Source organism: Hippopotamus amphibius, chromosome 4 (assembly GCF_030028045.1).
Source record: "Hippopotamus amphibius kiboko isolate mHipAmp2 chromosome 4, mHipAmp2.hap2, whole genome shotgun sequence".
Taxonomy (NCBI): Eukaryota; Metazoa; Chordata; class Mammalia; order Artiodactyla; family Hippopotamidae; genus Hippopotamus; species Hippopotamus amphibius.
Window position 1 is genome coordinate 84,529,864 of NC_080189.1, and position 24,185 is coordinate 84,554,048.

At 40.2% G+C, this 24,185-nt stretch overlaps 1 protein-coding gene across 11 annotated transcripts in view; it reads right to left on the reverse strand.

Moving 5' to 3' along the window:
- LAMB4 (laminin subunit beta 4) overlaps positions 1–24,185 on the reverse strand; it is a 112,264-nt gene that overhangs the window by 69,769 nt on the left and 18,310 nt on the right. For 9 of the 11 annotated variants that reach the window (XR_009053037.1, XM_057730322.1, XM_057730313.1 and 6 more), the window contains 9 exons: positions 23,501–23,636; positions 20,855–20,928; positions 19,108–19,296; positions 17,727–17,790; positions 17,331–17,545; positions 16,468–16,588; positions 14,604–14,792; positions 4,621–4,800; positions 1,654–1,763 (listed from right to left, as the gene is read on the reverse strand). Coding sequence is in view for 10 of the 11 variants with exons in the window: in XM_057730322.1 (XP_057586305.1) it covers positions 1,654–1,763; positions 4,621–4,800; positions 14,604–14,792; positions 16,468–16,588; positions 17,331–17,545; positions 17,727–17,790; positions 19,108–19,296; positions 20,855–20,928; positions 23,501–23,636 (1,278 nt within the window). In the remaining variant the exon portion in view is untranslated. The remainder of the gene's footprint in view (positions 1–1,653; positions 1,764–4,620; positions 4,801–14,603; positions 14,793–16,467; positions 16,589–17,330; positions 17,546–17,726; positions 17,791–19,107; positions 19,297–20,854; positions 20,929–23,500; positions 23,637–24,185) is intronic. The other 2 variants (XM_057730318.1, XM_057730319.1) reach the window with 2 other exon arrangements.

The following is a 24,185-nucleotide window of genomic DNA, read 5'->3' on the forward strand; positions in this document are numbered from 1 at the left end:
ATAACACACTCTCCCTGTGTGAGAGACTCAACTCTGTTAAAGACTTTTTTCGTCATTGCAACATCTTGACTTTTATTTGTTATAAACAGATGATGACATACAAACAACTACTTCTAAAGTCTGACATTTACTATAAAACACCCAGAAAAAGACTTCCCCCTTAAATCTTCATTTAACAAGCTTCGATAAAATTAAGATCTCAGTAGGCATGGAACTCTCATTTGAAACGGGTTAAGTATCCATATTTTTTGTTGTTACTTTGGTAAAATTTTATGCATTTTAAACATTATTTTAAACATTAAAAGTTGACGTAAGTTGTTACAAAATGCAGCAAAGGGCTTTTGATACTTTCCCCCAAACCAAACTTCAGTTTAGGCAAAAACAATGTGAACTGAGCTGCTTTACCCAGGATGGGGTTGTGAAAGCCCCCTCTATGCAGGCTACACTGTCCTGGTGGCCCCTGCAGCGCACCATCCAGGGCACCAACGACAGATGTGCACGTGGGATACCGAGCAGGTGCCTCAGCTCAGCCATGATGGACAAGTTCCCCCATCACTGGCCCCTGCTCAGTTATTTTCCTTTTGCAAACACAATTAAGTACACAGTGGCAGTTAACCAGCCAAGGAAAATGTCAGCCCAAGTCTAAGGTAAGTCTAAGGTCTGTCTGGAATGATTCGACGTGGTATCTCCATGGATCTGGTCACCAGCTCTTGCACTCTTGTTTTGTGTGGTCCACTCACTCATGGAGCTCGGCATGGCACACCTGCCACGGTGAAACTTCGAGATTACCTGCCCTGTCGTACAGAGTTCCCTCTGCAGATTTTCTTCCCTGCCCTTTCCCCACCTCCTCTGCCCCACCCCCATGTGTTTTCAGTAAAGCGACTTACAATATTAGCACACAACTGTGTCGTAACAAACATATGTTTCTTATTTATCAGCTACATTTCTTCAGACACATCAAGGTCACTGTTCTTTTATTAGGTTAAGTTTTTGTTTTTTCTTTCTAAAATATCACGGTGGGCTGCCAAGATTGGAGGACAAAGAAAAGAGCTGGGTTTTTAACTCCCTGAATGCATGACACATTTCTTACAGAGTGAAAAATGTTTTAATTCGAGACATACATGCTCATATGGGTAGTGGAGTCTGAGAAAACTCCAAGGGTTTATTTCCCACAGGAGTCTACAATACATTTAAATCTAAGGTTTTTGTTTTTGTTTTTGTTTTAAATGAACTCGTTCTAAATATTTTTAGGCAAGGAGTGGTAGAGGTGGGAAAGAGACTGTGTGTAAGATACAGAACAAAAGGCCCCGTGATCTGGTGGGCTTAACAAGGGGGGCAGATAAATGCTCTTATATTCTACTGCTTGGCACTTCCAAGAGAACAGTGGATACAGCTATTGCTGTTGGTGATTGGGTTGGTTCAGTCCCAACTGGCAAATGTTATGCTGGTAAATGTTTAACAACCTGCTCTCTGCAGAAAGATGGGAGTTGATTTCCAGTGTTTGCTGATTTCTGTAGGGTAAATATCTTTACCACGGGAGTACTAAAATACAACAGGACAAGGAAAGCAATCAACAAGACTAAGTCTCTTCCAGGCAATGCGAGTAGAAGTCTGCAGCACTCCCTAAAGGGGAAATCAGAGGCAGATACATACAGTGCATTCTTCACAGTGTGGTCCAGTAGCAAACGACTGACACAAGCATTGGCCTGTATCCGCATCACAGGTCAAGAGTGGCAGACTCCCAAGGCGGTTACAGTCACAGGCTGAAAGCACAGAATACACAATTGTTCTCATTCTGATTTCCTCACACTGGTCAACGTCCTTTACTATAGCTTACACTCAGCAAAACATGTGGCCACGAGAACACAGAGCAGCCCGCCCTGCCAAGTTCATTGTCTGCCTGGCTGCGCCATTACTGTACTGCATTCAACCCCGCACGGGAAATCCAGTGCCAGACACTTCCACAGCCCTCACATGGTTCTACTGGATGGCAATTAGGAGGAGACAAGAGGTCATGCATGCTGGGGAGCCGGGCACAGTTCTCCTGAGTGATGCTGGCGGGGTCAGGGGACCAGGGAAAGGGTTTCTGAGAGTCACGGTTATTATTGACAGCTTTCTCTCTGGCAGATGCACCTACTGTAACCCTTTCCCTCCTCTCTCTTAGCGCCACACCACTTTTTTTTTTCATTCCCTCTCTCCTCTTTCTCTTCCTCCCATAGGCATTGCTGAGTCCTGCTTATGCTGTAAAGGCTAAGAAACTGTGCAATCAGAGCAAGATGTGTATTTCCCTGCAGGAAAAGTCATCGTGCATGGAAACAGCCCAAATGTGCATCAACTGATGAGTGGATAAATTGTGGCATATCCATACAATGGAATATTATTCACAAATAAAAAGAAATGAGGTACCGATATCTGCTACAACACGGATGAACCTTGAAAACATTATGGTGAGCAAAGGACGCCAGACATAAAAGACCACATATTATATGATTGCACTTGTATGAAATGTTCACGATAGGTAAATCTACAGAAAGTAAATGAGGGACTTCCCTGCTGGTGCAGAGGTTAAGAATCCACCTGCCAATGCGGGGGCATGGATTCGAGCCCTGGCCTGGGAAGATCCCACATGCCACAGAGCAACTAAGCCCGTGCGCCACAACTACTGAGCCTGTGCTCTAGAGCCCGTGAGCCACAACTACTGAGCCCACGTGCCACAACTACTGAAGCTCATGCACCTAGAGCCCGTGCTCTGCAATGAGAGAAGCCACCGCAATGAGAACCCCACGCACTGCAATGAAGAGTAGCCCCACTCGCCTCAACTAGAGAAAACCTGTGCACAGCAACAAAGACCCAGTGCAGCCAATAAATAAATAAATAAATAAATAAATTTATTTTTTAAAAAAAGAAAAAAGAAAGTAAATTAGTGCTTGCCTAGGGCTGGGGAATAGGGAGGTGGTAGCTAAGGGTATGGTGGTTTCTTTTTTTATGGTAAAATACGTATAACATAAACTTTACCATCTTCACCATTTTTCAGTATACAGTTCAATAATGTTATGTACACTCACATTGTTGTGCAACCAATCTCCACAAGTTTTCATCTTGCAAAACTGAAACTTTACACCCATTACATCCCATCTCTCTCTATTCCTCCTCCCTCCTCCCTCCTCCAAGTCCTTGGCAACCACTGTTCTATCTTCTGTCTCTATGGGTCTGACTGTTCTAGATACTTGTCGTAAGTGGAATCATATAATATTTATCCTTTGGGGTCTGACTTATTTCACTCAGCATGATGTTTTCAAGGTTCATCCATGTTGTAGCATGGATCAGAATTTCCTTCCCTTTTTAAGGCTGAATAATATTCCACCGTGCATATATACCACATTTTGTTTATCCATTCATTCACTGATGGATGCTTGGGTTGCTTTCACCTTTTGATTGGTGTGAATAACACAACTATTAACGTGGGTGTACAAATATCTCTTCAAGATGCTGCTTTCACTCTTTTGCATACACAGCCAGAAGTAGGGTATGGGGTTTCTTTTTGGGGTAATGAAAATGTTCTAAAGTTGACTGTAGTGATGGTTATACACTCTGAATATACTAAAAATCACTGAATTGTACCCTTTAAAAAGTGAGTTTTATAGTATGTGAATTATACGTAACTAAAGCTTTTACAAAAGAAAAAACAAAACAAAAACCAACGTTTGACCCTTTCCTTGGAGGACATAATGTTAGTCAGTGAACCAGGGGAAATGCCTGGAGTACTGAGACATATACTGGGAAAGTGGCTTGTCTGTAGAATTCATTATCCTGAAACTTAATTTTGCACCAAGTCCAAAAAGAAGAGGTATTTTTGGTGGTTTTTTTTTTTTTTTTTTACAGAATGATTCATCATGTTGCTTTCTAAATATGCAAATAATCCACAGTTCCTTATATGGGCAAAAACATACAGCATGACACTGTGACCAAAGGGAAATAATTAACCCAGATTCTCTGAGGAATCAGCAGCTCTGTGAGACCCAGGCAGCACTAAATTTCTGTGATCCTAGAGCCAAGAGCCTCCCCGTTTGACCCCCAGAAAACTCTGAGGTGATTTCTATTTCCCCACAACCCCTTCCTTGCTTCTTTTTTCCTTCTTTTTATCAGAGAACATAAGACAATACTAAGAGGGGTATGAGAAGGAAGGGAGAAAGTAATTTAAAACAAAATGCAAAGAAACTCCCCACTTGAAAACTGCCTAAGAAGTCATTAACCTATGCAAAAATGCATAATGTAATTTAACAAATGTGTAGAGTAGACTCCTAGTGGAGGACGTTTTCTTTTAAAGGTTTCATAACTTGGCATTAAATTTCTTGGCATTTCCCCCCTGTGTTTGCTCCAGCAGTGAAAATGAGAGCGCCCCCTGCTGGTTCTTCATGATAAACTCAGCAAACCACCTAAAAAAAGTTCTCCATTAATTTACTAGTTTGTGGGAAGTTTTGCATCACCTAAAAAAAAAAAAAAAAAATCCAAAGGCTGGTAAGACTCAGGTATTTACAATGACCAAATTTTAGACCTGACAGAGGCAGCTCCAAGCCTTAAAATGCATTCAGGTTGGCAGCCCAACCACTGTTGACTTACGCTGACAGCCCAGGGGGTCGGTGGCACTCAGTCCGTAGTGGTTGGGCTTGCATCGGTCGCACTTGGCTCCTTCCACGTTGTCCTTACACAGGCACTGGCCGGCCACAGACCCCAAATCAGGATCAGAGTGGCTCACACAAAGGCCACCTGATATGGTCCCATCAGGGTCACATTCACAAGCTGGGGACACAGACGTGCAATATCTTAGTTAACTGCAAATGTGGTAACTTTGAAAAATAACCATAGCATTTTACCTTCACTATAACTATTTCTGTTTGTTTAAATCAATAAATGTGTTTGAATAATTAGACCAGTAAGCAAGGGCTGCTCAGAAATGTCTCCCAAGTCTCTGAACTTGGAAAATGTTGAATAAGTCTCTATGTGTATGTATGTATATATATGTGTATGTGTGTGTATGTATATATATGTGTGTGTGTGTGTGTATATATATATATATATATATATATATATATATATATGAAGAATTTAAGTGATTCTAGACACTTCCCTGGCAGTCCAGTGATTAAGAGGTGCAGGTTTGATCCCTGGTCAGGGAACTAAGATCCCATATGCTGTGCAGTACGGCCAAAAAGAGAGAGAGAGAGAATTTTAAGTGATTCTAAAGGAAGAACAGAGAAAGTCTGCTATTATGAAAACTGGATATTAAGAATATATTGATGAAAAAGAACAAACAACCCTAAAATTTATATGGACCATGAAAGACCCTGAATATCCAAAGCAATCTTAAGAAAGAAGAACAAAGCTGGAGCCACCATGCTTCCTGATTTCAAACTATATTACAAAGCTATAGTAATCAAAAGAGTATGGTATTGGCATAAAAAAAAAAAAACCCACATAACTCAATGGAACAGAATAGACAGCCCAGTGATAAACCCACACATGTATGGTCAATTAATTTATACAAAGGGGTCAAGAATATACACTGGAGAAAAGGACAGTCTCTTCAATAAAAGGTGTTTGGAAGACTGGACAGCTACATGCAAAAGGAAACTGGACCCCTATCTTATACCATTCACAAAAATTAATTCAAAATGGATTAAAGACTTGAATGTAAGACCTTAAACCAAAAAACTCCTAGAAGAAAACATAGGTGGCAAACTCCTTGACATCAGTCTTGGCAATGATATTTTTGGATTTGAAACCAAAAGCAAAGGCAACAAAGGGAAAAATAAACAAATGGGACCACATCAAACTAAAAAGCTTCTGTGCAGCAAAGGAAACCATCAACAAAATGAAAAGGCAACCTACCAAATGGGAGAAAATATTTGCAGATCATGTGTCTGGAAAGAGGTTAATATCCAAAGTATATAAAGAACTCATACAACTCAATAGCAAACAAGCAAGCAAACAAAAAACATAAAAACAAACCCACACCAAACAACCCAACTGAAAAATGGGAGAGGATCTGAATAGATATTTTTCCAAAGAAGACATACAGATGGCCAGCAGACATGAAAAGATGCTCAGCATCACTAATCATCAGGGAAATGCAAATGAAAACCACAATGAGATACTACTTCACACCTGCTAGAATGGCTACTACCAAAAAGACAAGAAATAACAAGTGTGGTCAAGGATGTGGAGAAACCAGAACTTTTTGCACTGTTGGTGGGAATGTAAACTGGTGCAGCCACCATGGAAAACAGTATGGAGGTTCCAAATTAAAAATAGAACTTCCATATGAAATACCCAGCATTTTCATTTCTGAGTATTTATCTGAAAAAAAGTGAAAACACTAATTCAAAAAGTTATATGGACTCCCACGTTCACTGTAGCATTATTTATAATAGCCAAGACATGGAAGCAACCTAAGCAATCGATGGATGAATGGATAAAGGAATGTGGTATATTTACACAATGAAATATAATTCATTGCCATAAAAAGAATGAAATCTCGCCATTTGCAACAACATGGATGGACCCTGAGGGCATTATGCTTAGTGAAATAAGTCAGAGACAGACAAATACCACATGATCTCACTTATATGTCGAATCTTAAAAAAAAATCCCAAAACTAAACTCATAGATACAGAGAACAGATTGGTGGTTTCCAGAGGTGGAGATGAGTAACATGGGTGAAGGTGGTCAAGAGGTGCAAACTTCCAGTTATAAAACAAAGAAGTCATGGATGTAATGTAAAGCACGGTAAATATTGTTAATAATACTGTATTGCATATTTAAAAGTTGCTAAGAGAGTAGATCTTAAAAATTCTCATCATAAGGAAAAAACTAACTGTGTGGTAATGGGTGCTAACTAGACTTATTGTGGTGATCATTTTGCAATATATACAAATATGACTCATGTACACCCGAAATTAATATAATGTCATATGTCAATTATATCTCAGTTTAAAAATTAGATTGTTTTGAGGGTGATGAAAATGTTGAAGAGCTAAGTGGGGGGGGTGGGGTGGTGGCAAAACACTGTGCCAGTGAATTGTTGTTCACTTTTAAATGATTAATATTATGTTATATGAATTTCACCTCAATTTCTAAAAAGATTTTAAAAAGACTACAGGTGAAAATAAGGTCAAGAGATAAGTAAGAGTGGGATGCTGTAGTGAAATAAATACATCATATATATTTGATCTCATACACTATAAAGAAATCAAGGGACATGAGAAGAGGAAAAAAATCACATAAAATGTCGACCAAACCTCTGAAATATGGTTAAGAAAGTAAACCTGTCCTTCCCCATCACAGAAAAATATGTTGCAATGGTAAGAGCTATCATTCTTTTTGATTCTTCCAGGAAGGAGTACCTACAAGAAAGAAAGAGAGAATAAGAAATGTTCAAATCTTTGTTTTACTTTTGGAAATCTGTTGGTAGGGCAAAAGCTTGGATGAAGAGATTCTGGAAAGTGGAATAAACAGTCATCTGTAGCAAAAGAGTAACAAAAAGTAACCACCTCCCCCACCTTTTTTTTCTTTCCAGTAGACACTTGAACAACTAAAACAAAGACTGTCATATGAAAAAGGATGTTATAAGTAACTCCAGAGGGTAGAAGTTAGAAAAGGTAGAGCTTGACTGAGTATAAGGAAGAAATCTCTAACAGTTAAGGCATCCCAATACAGCACCCCCTCATCACCGGAGGTGTCCAGGCAGGGGCTGGCACAGCACTGGTTGTGGCTTTGGTACAGAGGACCCGTGCACTGGTAGATATTAGAATACCATCAAGTTCCCTTGTATCTTTGTGGTGCTGCATTTCCAAGGGATTCCACTTTTAAGGAAAGCAATAAAGATTAAAAAATGAATATCCTGATTCTAAGAAAACAGTTATGTTAAGATTTAGACATGTTTGCTTTGGACTAATAAAAACAAAACACTCAAGTCTAATGCAATGTTTATATAACCACCATTTAGGTTAGTGAGTTTAGTGGAAAAAATCCAGTCAGTTTGGAATCATTGAAGCAAACAGTTGTCTGACAATCTTTTGATTTCCGATTGTTTGTTATTGGATTGTGACTGGTGATAAAATCTTACTAAGGAAAATCAGCATTGGGTTCTGTTTAGTTTGAGAAAAAACACAATTTTCTTCTAATTAAAGCCATTTGCTTCTAGGAAGGAAGGAACAAACTGGGTTCATTTTAGAAGCAGCCAAAAGGGAAAAAGCTCAGCTTTATTTGGGAGACACTCCCAAGGGTCAGCAGTGAGTTTCAGGGTAAAATTTAATTACACACAGAAATATCCTTTGGGAAAGGGATATGGGATGAGTGGGTAGTAACTTCACTTTGAAATAACCCTATGCCATGGCCTTTAGGGTAGAAGTCCAATAAAATCTCTTGGTGTCACATAATTTAATTCCAGCAAACTTACATTATCAGTGGTGGAGGCTACCAAATATTTGTTTTTTTCTGTGTCACATTTGACTGGGTCTTAAATCACAGAAGACTTAAAATTTGTCAGCTCTTAGGCCAGGAATCTGATCATGTAAATATTTAGGCTCAAACTAGGATAACTTGGAGAAAATTTATGTGAGAATTCTGGTCAGTCTTAATACACGTCATTTGTATATACACGCACTCACACACATAAACATGTGTTTAGGTAAACTGGGAGAAACTGGGAAGTCTCATAATGGTCCTTTTTTATAAGCTCCTCATTTGCCTTTCCTCAAGAAATTCCTTATTTACAAAGAATTGTTTCTTAATTTCATATCGGGGTACTGGTTTTCTTTCCTTGTTTTCCTCCAAAAGCACCATCAAATTAATACTAAGTGGTTCTTAAGGAACAAGACTCTGGTTGATGTATTTGAAATATTTGCTATAGTTATTTCCAATCTTTTTCCAGGCTAAATTATGTTTCAAAACTGTATTTTCCTGACTCCATCTGACAGAAATTTCATCTTCTTTTAAAAATACAGAGCTTTAGAAACATTAATAAAAGCTGTGTGTGTAAGTGTATGTATGTGAGAGAGAGAGACAGAGAGAGAAACAGAGAGAGAAAAAATAGAGAGTTTGATTACAGATTCTGCACATTTAGGACATTGATTTAAAGAAACATTTTCTGAGGATCCTGTATTTAAAATTAATACAGGATCATGTAAGGAACCTTCTTTTTTCTTTTTAAAACTTTATTTCAATATAACTATGCTTACAGACATACATTCCTATGGGTTAATAGAATGCAATTTAACTTATCCTACACAATTTAGACCAAAAACCTGGTACAAGGTTTGCTTCAAAAAAAAAAAAAAAAAAAAAAGGATTTGTAATCTGGTTTATTTTTCATCTATTACAAATGTATATATAAAAGCTCCTCCATCACATGCTGCTAAAGCAACAGCAAGAACTTTGAGAAATTAACCTTTGGTTTGTCTCTCAAGAATAATATGTATTGCACTGTAAAAGCTTATAAAACTGGTGCAACAGGGCTTCCTAGGTGGCGCAGTGGTTAAGAATCCGCCTGCCAATGCAGAGGTCACGGGTTCGATCCCAGCTCCAGGAAGATCCCACATGCCGCGGAGCAACTAAGCCCGTGTGCCCAAGGAAAAAAAAAAAAAAAAAAAAAACTGGTGCAACAAAACATTGTTGTAATGTTTCAATGCCAGTTCTCAAAGCTCAGTAACTCATGGATGTTGACGACGGTGGGGAGAGCCTGTGTGTATGTGTGAAACTATAAAAGCTATCCGATCTACTTAATATGGCATGAAGATCACAAATCTGCTCAAACCAAGATGCAGATAATTTCTTAAATCTGAATTAACACTATCAGTCCAGTTCACCTGCTAAAGTCAACAAGGAAACTCTGCACAGTAGCTGTTTTTTCTGATGTGTGCAAAAAAGAAAATTTTCTTCCCCAGCGTTTTAGTCCAGAACTACAGCAAAGTATTTCTTCCATTGTCAACATTCATGGGGTTAGAGGTGATGAGGTTACTTAAGCTTAAATCTGAATCAGCACTTAGATGCAAGAGTCCCCAAAGTTAAAGACCACATAACTTTATAAGTGACTCTAAAAAACATGGCCCTTCTTGGAAGACTAGAGCAAAACATCCAGCAATAGTTAAAAGAAGCCTTATCGGGCTTCCCTGGTGGTGCTGCAGTTAAGAATCTGCCTGTCAATGCAGGAGACATGGGTTTGATCCCTGGTCTGGGAAGATTGCACATGCTGCAGAGCACCTAAGCCCGTGCACCACAACTACTGAGCCTGTGCTCTAGAGCCCTCGAGCCACAACTACTGAGCCCACGTGCCACAACTACTGAAGCCCATGTGCCTAGAGCCCATGCTCTGCAACAAGAGAAGCCACCGCAATGAGGAGTCTGTGCACCACAATGAAGAGTGGCCCCTACTTGCCACAACTAGAGAAAGCCCACGCAGAGCAACAAAGACCTAACACAGTCAAAATAAATAAAATAAAAATAAATTTAAAAAAAATTTTTTTAATTTAAAAAAAGAGGTCTTATCCAAAAAAAGAAAAAAAAAGTAGCCCTTTATGAATTACATCTCAATTGAAAAAAAAAAAGTCCCAAAGAAGCAACTGAGAAGAGGAAAAAAATATAACTTAAAATATCTTGAAAAGCAATGTGAATATAGGTGCAGAAGATAGTTAAAAGAGATATATTTTCACAGAGCTACCTAGGATTAGGCTTATAACGTATTCTAAGTATTTCAACTGTCACTCTAATACTAAACATCAGTTTATAAACAACATGTTCACTTTTTAATTCCATTATCAAAAGGGAAAATTCTAGCTTCAATCCTATTCAGTGGAGGGGAAACTGAGAAAACAAGAAGATTCAAACAGTGTCATGCAAATAGCACATTTTTCAAATGGAAGAACTCCCAACTAGACCAGAAGTTCCTATTACTAATATATTTTCAATAAAACAATTTTTAATAAGAACACATACATGGCATTAAGGTTCAGAACCTAATCTAGGCCTGACCATCAAGTCCTTGTTTTCTGGAGGAAAGGCCTTAAGTCCATTCAATTTCCATTAACAATGTTTTCACAGATCACTTTAATAATAAGGGGTTTTAATTTTCTTTTTCTTGGCATTCTAGTCTTAACATCTAGAGAAGAAAATGAGTCCAGTTCCTCAGAAGTAAATTTTTTTTTCCTTTGAAGCATCAAAGAATCTACAAAACCTCTTTCCCAAACTGATTTCTAATCTCTAATTTGTACTTAACAGGAATATTTTCATATGTACTGTAAAAGGTAACTTTTTAACGTAAAATATATCCATGAACATTAAATCTAGTTGATAGAAAGGTTTAACTAGCTTTATAATTTAAGTTTCAAAACATAAATATTTGCAGCTTGATCTGTCTGACAGTGATTGTCAGAGCTGAGATTCACCTAGAATTCAGAATCATTTACAATCCCCACTGTGCACGTAAAACACACACCAGTAACACAACTTACTCATGTCTTGAGAAAATCTTCTGCTTCTTTAAATCTTTGGGCTCCCAGCCAATTCCAAGTTCAAATGTCTTTTACCCTAAATTTTACTCTCAGATTAATAAATTTTCCACCCACACTTTAATACTTTTCCTATTCTTTCATGTTGCATTGCCAGACTCTGAAACCTGCCTCAGAGATCACCAGACAAAAGAAAATAAATGAAATATAAAGTGGTTACTTCAGAATAGAATATGAGAGGATGGAATAATATATTCCCTACTGGGATCATATGTTATTTTACTGTAATGAGTAACTTAGCAAGGGAAAAAACCTATGTTAGATTCTTTCATGTTCTTTGGTGACTGGCCAAAGAACCTACCAACAAATCTGGGGTACATACTCGTTTCCCTACAAAGTGGTCCTGTAGCAATACCAGAATAGCTGCTATTCATTTGAGGCCTCACCTGTAGAAAAAGGTTTTCCCAGGAACAGCTAGGACACCCACTAGTTGGTGGAGATCCCTGAGAAAGTGTGATTTTTTTTAATTTGGACTGAACTTAAGTTTCACCAGTCTTTTTCATTGTATACACAGGAAGCAGCAGCTGGTCTACCAGCACTCATACTACCTTTTTCATCCTAGGTTTTCCATATAATTGCTATGGTTTTGGAATCTCACAAACTGATATTCTACATGTATATAACTTGAAGGAGTAATTATTCCTAATTCCAGATTTGCAGTTTCCAAATAAAAATTACAATTCTTTATTCAGCAGAGTAGACATATAAACACCAAACATCTATGAAAATAGGTTTTCCTCTAAGGTACAATTTAACGCCATACATTTAGGAAGTAGATGTACTAAAACAGACCAAATTTTACTTATGGTTGGTGTTTGAGATAAAAATCCATTCAGTACAGAGTCTAGTGGTTTATTTGTTGTAAAGTTCAAACTAAGAGCTGTGAATTCACTACATCAATTTAAAGTAAATAACTTATATGAAATACAGATAAACTTTTATACAATTAGCTACCTACTGAGTAATCTGAGCAAGTTAAACTTCATTTATGCTTATTTCACATTGTGATGATTTACAGTTTGAAACCTAGGACACTGTATTTATTTGGGTGGCTACTGATTTACTTTTGCATAGGACTTCAATTTATGTATTATGATTATATAAAGTTTGAAATTGGAGTTTCATAGAAAGTCCCTCCTGCCACCAATATAAAATAACATTATATTGATGATGCAGCCTAAGAAGCAGGACTTCTGGATATCGGGAAAGGCCATCTACCATGGGTCCTGGGCATCTGAACATTTTTGCTGAGTGTGCTAAAAATGCAAAGCCCTGATGGCTCTTTGCTCAGGCCGTTTCTCCAGGTTGTGTTTGTAGTAAGCTACCTTGAGAGATGAGGCGACATCTTCCCCTGGAAAAAGAACCGACTTGCTTCCACTTCCTATGAAAGCAATGCAGTCTCCAAACTCAGTGTCCCTGGGCTGTGACGTAAGCTCACTAGGTGTGCAGGAACCACCTGGTATCCTCTGAGTTGCCCCATGGGCCTTGGGGACGTGGAAACTCACACAAATACAAACACCTTATTGCTCACTGTGCCATCAGTAATAAAGTCCTTTGTCTTTGACCCAGGAGTTTCAAGTCTTCTACTAGCATCTATGAAACGATAACAAGCTAACTTGTTAGTTTGCCAGTAGAGTAAGATCTCAGACCCAGTAGCTGGCACTGGGCATTTGAAGTCAGGTTGGAATATCTTTCTATACAACAATCTACAGCAGTACTGAGGTGAGATGAGGCAAGCCGGGTACCCAGGGCTCATAATTTAAGGAGGCACTCGCTGTCAGCCCTGTACTCACATGACTCTGAGAGTGAGAGTTTCCTTAAATTTGGGGACCTGTGTGCTTTTCTTACCTCACTCTGGTCTCAGTCCTGTAGGGAATGGCAAACTAATGATGAGATACCGTTTCATTAGCAAAAATTGTGACAAAACCCACATTACCAAATGTCAAAAGTGTGCCAAAACCCAGCGTTGGCCAAGAAACAAAGCAACAGGAACTCTCATACACTGTTGATGTGCCTGTTAATTGTTCCACCCACTTAGGGGACGATTCGGTATCATCTAATCAACTTGCAGAAGCTGATACCCAGTCATTCCACTCCTACGTATGCCTCTTAGGGACAGCCTCTATGCATGTTCACAAGGCCACATGTACAAGGATGTTTACGGAAGCATCCAAAGAAAACGGAAAAATCGATTTTGTCATATTTATAGGAAGGAAGAATTCTATATAGAAATTAAACCGAGAGAACTAGAGTCTACCTGATATGACAAATCTCAAAAATATAATGTTGAACAAAATACTCAAGGGTACATACAGCATGATATTTATCTCAAGTCTGAAAACATGCCAACATGTATTGTTTGTTGGTAAAAGCGTGTGAAAGTGTAAAAACAAGCATGGTAATATCCCTCGGAAAGGAGGGTAGACAAACGGGACAGGTGTGCCGCTGGGACATCCCATTCACAGTGCTATAGTGTTCCAGCCACGTCCTGAGGTGAGAGGGTACGATATTACATTTTGACAAAGCTAGTGGTGGGTCTCTTACTTATATACATAATTGTCTATGAATAAAATATTCTATTTGAAAAAGTTGAGATTAAAGATAAAAGGGAAGATTTTTAAAGGTTAAAAAAAAGAAAAATGAAACAAGGTAATAGTCAGCTTAGCAAAATTGAATCATCTAATGATTCAAATGCTATAGCCACTTTCTCTAGTTAGTTACTTCCCTGAGCGGACACGGGAGGCGCTTGCGGCATCTTCTGAAACCACTGCCCCCTCCTGATTGAATTCAGAACAGTTTCCAGATGCATCACTGTCAGCCCTGGCCACAAGACTGCCAGGAGGGACCTGGATTACCTGGCCCAACTTGTTCAGAGAGAGGAAACCTCTCAGAGCCCAAGCGATTTTACAATGCCCATCCCCAAAAGAGCGGTTTGGAGATGCCGCTGAGCCCAGGGGTGCCTGGTGGCCCCAGGGAGACCAGCTCCATCAGCATCTGCTCAGATGAGGGGTGAGGATGGGTCAGAGGCTGGGGACTCACGAATGCACGCGTAAGGATCCGAGATGGCCTTAAGGGGGTCCCTGTAGAAAAGGGGTCTGCAGCGATCGCAGTGCTGGCCCTCGGTGTTGTGCCGGCAGCCGTCACACACGCCCCCGCTTCGGCCACCACTTGCTAGGTAGGCGGTCATGTCGAAGTGACAGTGGTCAGAGTGGCCGTTACAGTGACAAGCTGAGAACAGAGGGGAGTTATGAGAGATTCACCACGGTCCTGGGGACGAGCATGGCCGGGATGCAGGCTCCAGGCTCCATCACCCATCTTCCCTCCTCTGCTTTCTGCAGCCACCCCGCCTTCTCACACCAAATAGTCCAAGGCTTAAAACAGGTGCTTTCAAGGATCTTTTTAGAATTCTGTTTCTACTCATATACTCTCTATAAAATGTGTTCCCAAAACATTTAATATTTAGTTTTTTTTTAATCAAGTGAACAAATATAAATCATTTGGGTAATCCAGAAGCCCTAGAATGCAATATTTTTGTTGTCCTTCAGTAAGGAATGCTTGTACTGACTCAGGCTTTCTACATCTGAATTTTTTACATCATCTGCTCTGCAGTATGGTACTACTGGATTCTCCAGATCAGATGCTAGAGCTGGGCCCAGCCAGCCTCTCCTTCTCTAGGGCAGAATTGCTAGAAGGTGGGCTGCACGCCGATTTCCTCCCATCAGGGGCTCAGCCAGAGCATCAGAAGGAAAGGCAGTCTGTTTAGAGGGATTTGTGTGTCTTCGTGATAACATCTACACAGCTGGTCACATTGGGTTTTTCCCTGTAAACAGCATAAGGTCAGGCTGCATTTTGCTGGGTTTTGTCCACTGTGACCCTCACAGATAGGGCTTTTCCATAAGAGCTCATCTAACAACCTCTCCCTCAAATCCTGTTTTTCCCATGTCTGGGAAAAGAAACTGAATAACAGGTTTATTTGGAAGCTCATCAAAATTCAGAGGCAGAAAATACATGACAAAACCTCTTCCTATCTTATTAGCCTAAATATTTTATAAAAGATACAACAGCCTCCATCCTGGACCTCAAACTCCATCCTGGATTCTTGTCTTAACAGACACATGGTTCAAGGTCACCTCTATTGAGTGTATGATAATTCAGGAAAACAGTGGGGATCTCTGTACCCACTCTAATGGTCACCAAATTCCTGGAGTGGCACCGTCCCCATTGATATTACCATGCCATGGCTCTGCCCTCCTCTGGAAAGGGGCCACACAACATACATATTGTCTCCTTTAAATTAATGTTAATTTTTGGTGTGAGAGTTTGAGAAGCTGGTGATTCTTCTCTGCAAGATACTGGGAGACATGAGGATATCACATGGTTGGAGCTGGGAGCCACAGGTTCACCACCTGTGCTGCCTACAGCCCCACAGAAACAAATTAAATGTTCTCCAAAAGAAGAAAAAGCAGAGGTGGTGTAAGGAGCTCATATAAGAAAACTCAGGGACTTCCCAGGTGGTGTAGTGGTTAAGAATCCACCTGCCAATGCAGGGGACACAAGTTCAATCCCTGGGCCGGGAAGATCCCACATGCTGCAGAGCAACTAAGCCCATGCGACACAACTGCTGAGTCTGTGCTCTAGAACCCGTGAGCCACAACTACTGAGCCCGTGCACCACAACTACTGAGACCTGCGCACCTAGAGCCCATGCTCTGCAACAAAAGTCACCTGAATGAGAAGCCAGTACACCATAATGAAGAGTCACACCCCACCCCCCTCGCCACAACTAGAGAAAGCCTGCAAGCAGCAACAAAGACCCAACACAGCCATAAATAAATAAATAAATAATCTTTAAAAAAAAAAAAAAAAGGAAACCTGGTCTATGCTGAGCGTGGAGGTCCACCCACCTCGGCAGGCGCTGTCCAGGAGGCCTGCAGCTGGCCTCCAAGGAGCATCCTGGAAGAAGTCCTTGCACCTCTCACAGTTCAGGCCATCTGTATTGTGCTGACAGACGCACTGACCATGAACCTGCATGTGTGAGGAACATGAGAGGTGTGAACACAGGGCTTATCTTTGAGCTTTGAGGACTTTGGGGTTCTTTAAGTGGAACATGACATACCAGCCCATGGGACCCCTCTGGGTCTTAGTTACAATGCTAGTTACATATGTTAGTTACAATACCAACCTTGACTATCTTCTATTACTTGCTTAACTAGGTTTAAAATGTCTTTAAATTTAAGATGCTTAGTGAACACAAACAATAACTGTTTTAGCATTTCAGAATTCTAGTTTCAGGGAACACGTTGTGGGCCTCAGCAAAATGAGGGCCAGGATGCGGAGTGTGTGTGTGTGTGTGTGTGTGTGTGTGTGTGTGTGTGTGTGTGTGTGTGTGTGTGTTGGGGGAGGGATTTAAGTAAGAGCACCAGAGAAGAGAGGGAATTTGAAAGAAACTAGAGAAATGTGTGTGATCCTCCTGTTTATTCACAAAATATCCTCAATGTCCACATTCCCAGGGAAAAGTTCCATTTCCAGTGACACACAGAAGTATCTGTATGGGAAGATATAATAGCCTCAACATCCAGCCTTGTCTGTTATGACTGATAGTTCAAAACTATTTAATTAGACACTAGTAAGGTTGAATCACACCTGCCTGGTACAAAGCTGGCACTTGAGTTGTTGACCCCCACATACACAGTCAAATCTACATTCAGCACCAAGACAGTGAAGGGAAGATGGCAGAGCCAACCACGCTTTTGGGTTTGTAACTCACCATTCCGGGAGGGCTGAAAACGTCTCCGCGCACCTTCTGTGTTGGGCCACATTCACTAGCATGGCCGTTGCAAAAACAGCTTCCCCGAACTATCATCTCATACAGGGCATAGTAATATTTATCAAGGGAATCAATTTGCCTCCTTCCAAGCAAAGTATCCCCAAGGGTATGGAGTTTGGTAAAGTTTATCCTCAGGTTTGTTAATGTCACAAGGTCTAGAGAAAGGAAAATAATGACATTAACGAATCAAAGAGCATTTAGGTTGGATGGGTTCATCGCGTCCTCCCTTACTGACATCCCTTTAATGCCCTATAGACGTGCAATGACAAAGAATCCCCCTAACAACATGAAATTCTAGAAAAGGAGTTGGTGTAAAAAATATAAAGCACTTCATACCTTGGATGTAGGGGCTGTAAGGGTTTTCTATTTCAAAGCTGGGATCCAAAACTTTTAAAACAACCTGTAAAGCAAATGTAGGTAAATTTAGAGTATTTTACCCTCAAAACATAATTGTTAAGTATACTCTTATTAAAGAAGAGATTCTGACATTACAATAAGGCTGAGTCATTGCTTCCCACCTGGTGTAAAATGCAAATTACCATTTGGGTTTGAGACAGGCTGGGACCTGGGACCCTCCAGCAGTGCTGCAGTGCTTGCACCTGGACACACCTCTCCTTGAGCAATAAAATACAAAGAAACTGTACAGGACTAAAAATAACTGCATGCATGCAGTTGAGTTGGGGCAAATTCTGGACCCAAAAGATACAAAGAGACCAAAAAATCCACCTGCCACTTGTGCAGACAGGGTGTCTGGAGCAAAAGCAGGGTACTGCGTGTGACCCCTGCAGACAATACCACCTAAGGGGTGGGCAAACCACCTAAGCCACCCCTCTGGCCTGATCCCTGGACACATCCCTACCCTCACCCCATGTAAGAAACAAGCTTGCCCCACCTCGGGGAGCCAGCAAGCAAGGGAACCGGTTGTTTGTTCTCACTCCCCTGCTCCAGCAGGGGCCCAATAAAGCCTTGCCTGAATTTCTTGTCTGGCCTCTAGTCAATTTCTACTGCTTGGAGAAGGCCAGGAACTCTGGTCAGTAACTGGTTCTCGTATGAATAAAAGTACCATGAATGAAAATGAAGGAAGGTTGTTAAATAGTCATTCTGGCTTTTTATGCACAAGTGGTCCACGTAGACGGAAGTGCTGATACCGCTGGTGAAGAGGGCTCCTGCGCTGGGTTGGGGTGGAGTGATGGGGTCACGATTCAGCAAGTCATCCTCAGTTTGGATCTGGTGGGGGATTCTGGAGCCGCCTTCTGCCCACGATTCCTTCTACTCTACCTGATAAGGTAATACCTCCTAAGCGCACTCCTACCCCTTGACCCTCTGCCCATTCTCTGAGGAAGTTCCTGGCAGATTCCACCTGGGTGGGGACTTACAGAGCATGGAGTTGAGGCAACTAAGCAGGGCTGCCTCCACCCGCTCCGGCTCCTTCACAAGGGTTAGGAAAAGATGTTCCTTCCTCTGGTGCCCAGGCTGCATTGCAGCCCTCACTTACCTTCAGCACGGCACTCTTGTACGGGATGATTTCTTATAAGGTATTTATAATCTATCTGAATATGAGATGAATTCAGGACTCATTTCAGTCCACTTTCATTCTTAAACAACCAGCAGCTCAAGTTCTGTTTCAGTAGACACTATCTAAACTGTTTTCATCTCAATCAACCATTAACATAAAAGATTTCATTTCCAGCAAAGAAATCCAAAAAGGATATGCTACCTCACCACCAGTGGAGGGTTCAATGTCGGAGTATTTGGAGTCACAAACAAGGTCTCCCACTCCCTGGGCCTGGCCAGATGTGATGTTGGGGAAGGAAGTAGCACAGTCTTTGGCAAAATACTTGAACACTTTCCAGGTGTGTCCATAGTCTGTGGAGCGTTCAACAAACATTGCGGCAGGCCGAAAAGTCTAGGAGAAAAATGAGTTAAACGTGTCATGCTTCATAAAAGTTGATTTTATTACCCACTCCAGGTTGATTGTTTACATTTTCAAATTCCATTTTTTAAACTTTACTTTTATCTTTAAAAATCTATTCTACCATGAACACACCGAAATCTCTTCTAACAAGTGGGCGAGTATTTATGAGCGCATGCTTTGCCCCATAATCGATTTCCATTTTAAAATTGTTTATGGCTCTGTGACTTATTAATTGAAGACAGCATACACATTTTTTAAAAAGCCAATGTAGCTGATATTTTACAGCAACTTGCATGTGGTTTTTCTTTGCCTAGAATGTTTTCCTCTGGCAAACTCTTACATGTCCTTAAAAATCTACCATGAAGTTTACCCTGATTCCCCAGAGCCGTCTTAGCCATGTCAATGAACGCCCAGTATTCTAATCCTACATCTATTTCTGCACTTGTAACTTTGCATTATAATTTCAAATGTATACATGTATATGTGTACATATATATAATATACATATATTATATATGTTTGTATCCATGACTAGACTGTGAGCTCTTTGAAGGCAAAGACTTTTTTTTAAATTTTTTTATTGGACTATAATTGCTTTACACTCTTGTATTAAATTTTTAAAACATTTAATTTTATATTCCTTTTTTAGTACAAAACCAAGCTCCATGCCTACATCAAAATTAGAATTTTGATGAATGATTAAAGAATGATGTTAGCACAAGATTATTTCTGGCATCTAACTAATCTCAGTAAAGAGCCTTTAAATTTTCTTGCTCTTTTGATCACAATGTTTCCATATTTCCCTTAATAATTTCCAGTTCCTGCACCTTCCCCCCCCCCTTCTAAAGTTCAATCAAGAGGGGTTTTTTTGTTTGTTTTTAATACACAGTATTCTTCCTTCCTTCCTCCCTCCCTCGGCTGCTTTGGGTCTTCATTGCTGTGTTCAGGCTTCCCTTAGTCAGTCGAGGCGAGCAGGGGCTACTCTTCACTGCAGTACGCGGGCTTCTCATTTCGGTGGCTTCTCTTGTTGTGGAGCACAAGCTCTAGGCGCGTGGGCTTCAGTAGTTGCAGCTTGCATGCTCAGCAGTGGTGGGACGCAGGCTCAGTAGTTGTGGCTCGAGGGCTTAATGTGATCTTCCCAGACCAGGGATTGAACCTGCATCCTCTGCACTGGCAGGTGGATTCTTAACAACTGCGCCTCCAGGGAAGTCCCAGTTCCTGCCCTTTTATGCTGAAAATTATCTTTCTAGTTCTTGTAATCTTTATCACCCTTTATATTGTAATCTATATCTTCACCTTTGGAGGTTTCCCTTTTGCTGTATCTTCCAAGATTTTTTGTTGTTGTTGTTAACCCATATAGTTATTAATGAGCAGTGAGGTTTTTTTGTTTGCTTTTTGTTTTTCATTCAAGAACAAAAACCCAGATGACAAAACTTCAGTTGAATTTTAACAGCTTTTTGTTCTCTGCAGGGTAGCAAGGAAGCAAAATTCCAGGTATGCCAAGTATTTGGTAAACAGATAAGGGGACAGCAAGCCTACACGTCTGTACCTTAAAGGTCAGAATAAGGTGACTGAACTGAAATAATGCCTCAAGGTCCAGTCTGATGCTGACATGATCAAGACCTAAAGGAAAATCCAGAAAGAAGAAAATCAGTGATTTTGAGAGAGCCTTGTTTATCATGCTGATCCCTCATTGTGGCTTGTCTGTAATGAAACCCTTTAGAATCTCTGATGATCAGCGCTCTTGCCTAGTCTGTTGGAGTGGTTTCCCATGCCATCCACGCCCAGGAGAAGGTCTATGTGAGGGTAATATCGGTTTTCCCCTGACTGTGCCCACATCCACCTTTTGGTGGCAATGCACACGGCCACTGTGTGGCAGTGTTACATACCACCAAGGGAGTGCCCAGACGTTCCCAAAGGTGGAAAGAGAGGGCTCATTTCCTTGACCTCAAATCTTGACTCCACATAAGCTAGCAGCCAGAGCATGGCAAATACCCACACACTCTTTCCGTCCAACAGCTGCAAACAAGCATTTGAACTAGTTGTATTGTCACTTAGAAAACATAGCTTGGATTATTCCCCTGGGACCAAGGGTCTGTGGGCTTCTCTGTGGCCACCAATCATGTCCCTCTCCAGTGGATGACATAGAAAAACAGCCATATACTATGCTTACCCTAAATGAGCTTATATGTTATGACGATTCCCACACTCCCTTCTCATGGTCTAGGATCTCCTAAGGGAGATATGTTTAGGCATCCAAAGAGAATAGAGGGATTGTAGCCCAAAGCATCCTCACCCGGACTTTGCACTGAGATAGATGCCATCCAGCTTTAGCGTGGACGTAAAGGATCAGCCCCAATCTAGATGTGTTGGAAGCCTCTCTCTAGAGTGGAACTGTCCAATGGAAGTATAATGAGAGTCCCATGTGTCATTTAAAATTTTCTAGCAGCCACATTTTAAAGTAAACAGAAGCAGGAGAAATTATAAAGTATTTATAATATACTATATTAAATATTATTTATATTCTATTATATTATTTATGACATATTTATATCATGATATAATACATAATATATTATTTATAATATATATTATATTACTTATATCATATATAATATATATTATTTATAATATATTGTTTAAATATATATTTATAATACATAATATACTTAATCCAGTATATCAAAAATATTCTCATTTCAACATGTAATCAACATTTTAAAAATTAGCAATGCTTTATTTTACATATATTTTTTTTCTAAACTAAGTCTTAGAAATCCAGGATGTTTGCACTCATGACACATCTCAGTTTGGATTAGCCATGTTTTGCGTGCTCAGTAGCCACGTGTGGAGCCACAATCTTGGAGAGCATAGCTCCAGAGAACAGTGGCTGCACTGTGGTGACCTGGGGAGCAGCTCAGTGTTCTAGAGTAAGTGGCTTGGGGAAGGGTTTGCTGCTGAGACGGCAGCCACATTCCCTCTGTGTCAAGGGCTCCTAGCTCTTTCTGGAAAAGAGATCTCCTGTCCCCTCTCTAAAGTTCTTAGCTGAGAACCCATCTTCTGTGTAGTCAGCTTTGACAGAAGCTTCTTCCCCCTGTAAGGGGTCATGGAACAAACGCTGGACGTGTGGGTCAAAGCAGCTGTGAAGAAAAATGGCCCCATTCATCACTGTGGTAAAAACCACCAGCACTCACTAAGGAGAGTCCAATGACAGATCAATCATTAGGATTCACAATGAACCAGCATTTAATAGACACCAATCACGTACCTGTCCAATGGTGACACAGAGAAAAGCCTCAAATGATACTTGCCTTAAATGATCTTACCTATTATAATTATTCCCACACTCCTCTCTCATGGTCTAGGATCCCCTAAGGGAAAAACGTTTAGGTGTCTGAACAGAATAGAGGGATTGTAGCCCAAAGTGCAACATTCAGAGATGTGGCCAACGGAATCCTTTTCTGGGGGGCTAAGTGTTCCAGACAGTGTTGTAGAGGGTCCACCACAAGTGAACCAGCTACATTAAACACATAAGGCCCAAGGCTGGGGTGGGAAACGAGAAATCCCTGATCAGGTCCAAACTTACAGTGGCGTCTAGGAAATAGGGACGGTCAGGGCCTGTGTGAGCTTCAGTATCACAGTTACTCATGAACAGGGAAAGGCATCAATCCAGGAAGGAAAGAACTGCAGTTAGTAGCCAATTACCCTTTCAATTCAATTTTTATATTAAACTCTTTGGCTTGCAGAAAGAAATGAAATGTCCTTTCTCTTTCTCCCTTCAGGTGTTGAAGAAGGAAAAAGCACATGGTATGACCTCTCAGACTTTCCCGGCATTATTTCCCTTTACATCATGTGTTTTGTATTAGGCTTAATTTACCAATATCTCATAAACTTCCCTTTGTTTGTTTTTTTAAACAAAGAACAAGAGGATGCAGAGCTATTTTCTTTCCCCCCAAGGAAAAAGTGGAACATTCTGAGTTATGTGCTTAAAAAATATTTCGATTTCTCAAGAGGAAAATAATCTTCCTTAAAATGAAAATTAAATTTTGTTTTTATACAGGGTTTAACATTCTCGGTAGGTACTCTTCCATGTCAATATAACTCCTTGCTGTGATAGTGTTAAAGTCATACAGAGAGAAAGACGCCTTACTAAAAATGTGAAGAAATTAAAAAATGAAAAAGAACTTGACCATACCATTTTCAGATTGCCACCACTTCTTTTCTCTGTCTGGTTCAAAGCTTGTAATTACATTCTCAATGGCGTGGCTGTTGGGTTGGGTGTGTGCATCATATGGAAATCTGGAGTCACAGATGAAGCATTTTTGTTCCCCCTGGAAAACACATCGTTAAAAGTAAAGAATCATCATTACTTTTTGTGTTGATATGAATTTAAAAACAAGCTGTACTTACTATATTTGTCATTCAATCTGGCTAAAAATAAAATCAGAGGAAATAACAAGACATCATTTTTTCCGTCAATAGGTGCTTAATTACAAAAACAAAAAATTACGATGTGACCTAGAAATTTAAAAAAATTTATACATTTGGGACAAAAATGCAACTTTACGTAGAACTAATAATTTTTCTTATACAAGGGGCAGAAGATCTGGAGGTTTTTTAAACTATAGAAAAATAATTAGGATATACTTTTGAGTTGGAATGACTTCCTTTAGTCAAAAAAAGAATAATTAGTAAGAAATTAATGAAACAATTGGCCATTAGTTTATCTGCAACCATCATCCTTTCTCTTAGACATTATTTTTGGCATAAAAGCTTCCAGGGCCAAAACCTTTACATCACACATATGGTTTTTGTAAGAGTTTCATTAAACTCACAACAGAGAGACCCACTCTCTTCTCTTGCAGAGTAGAAGGTTTTAG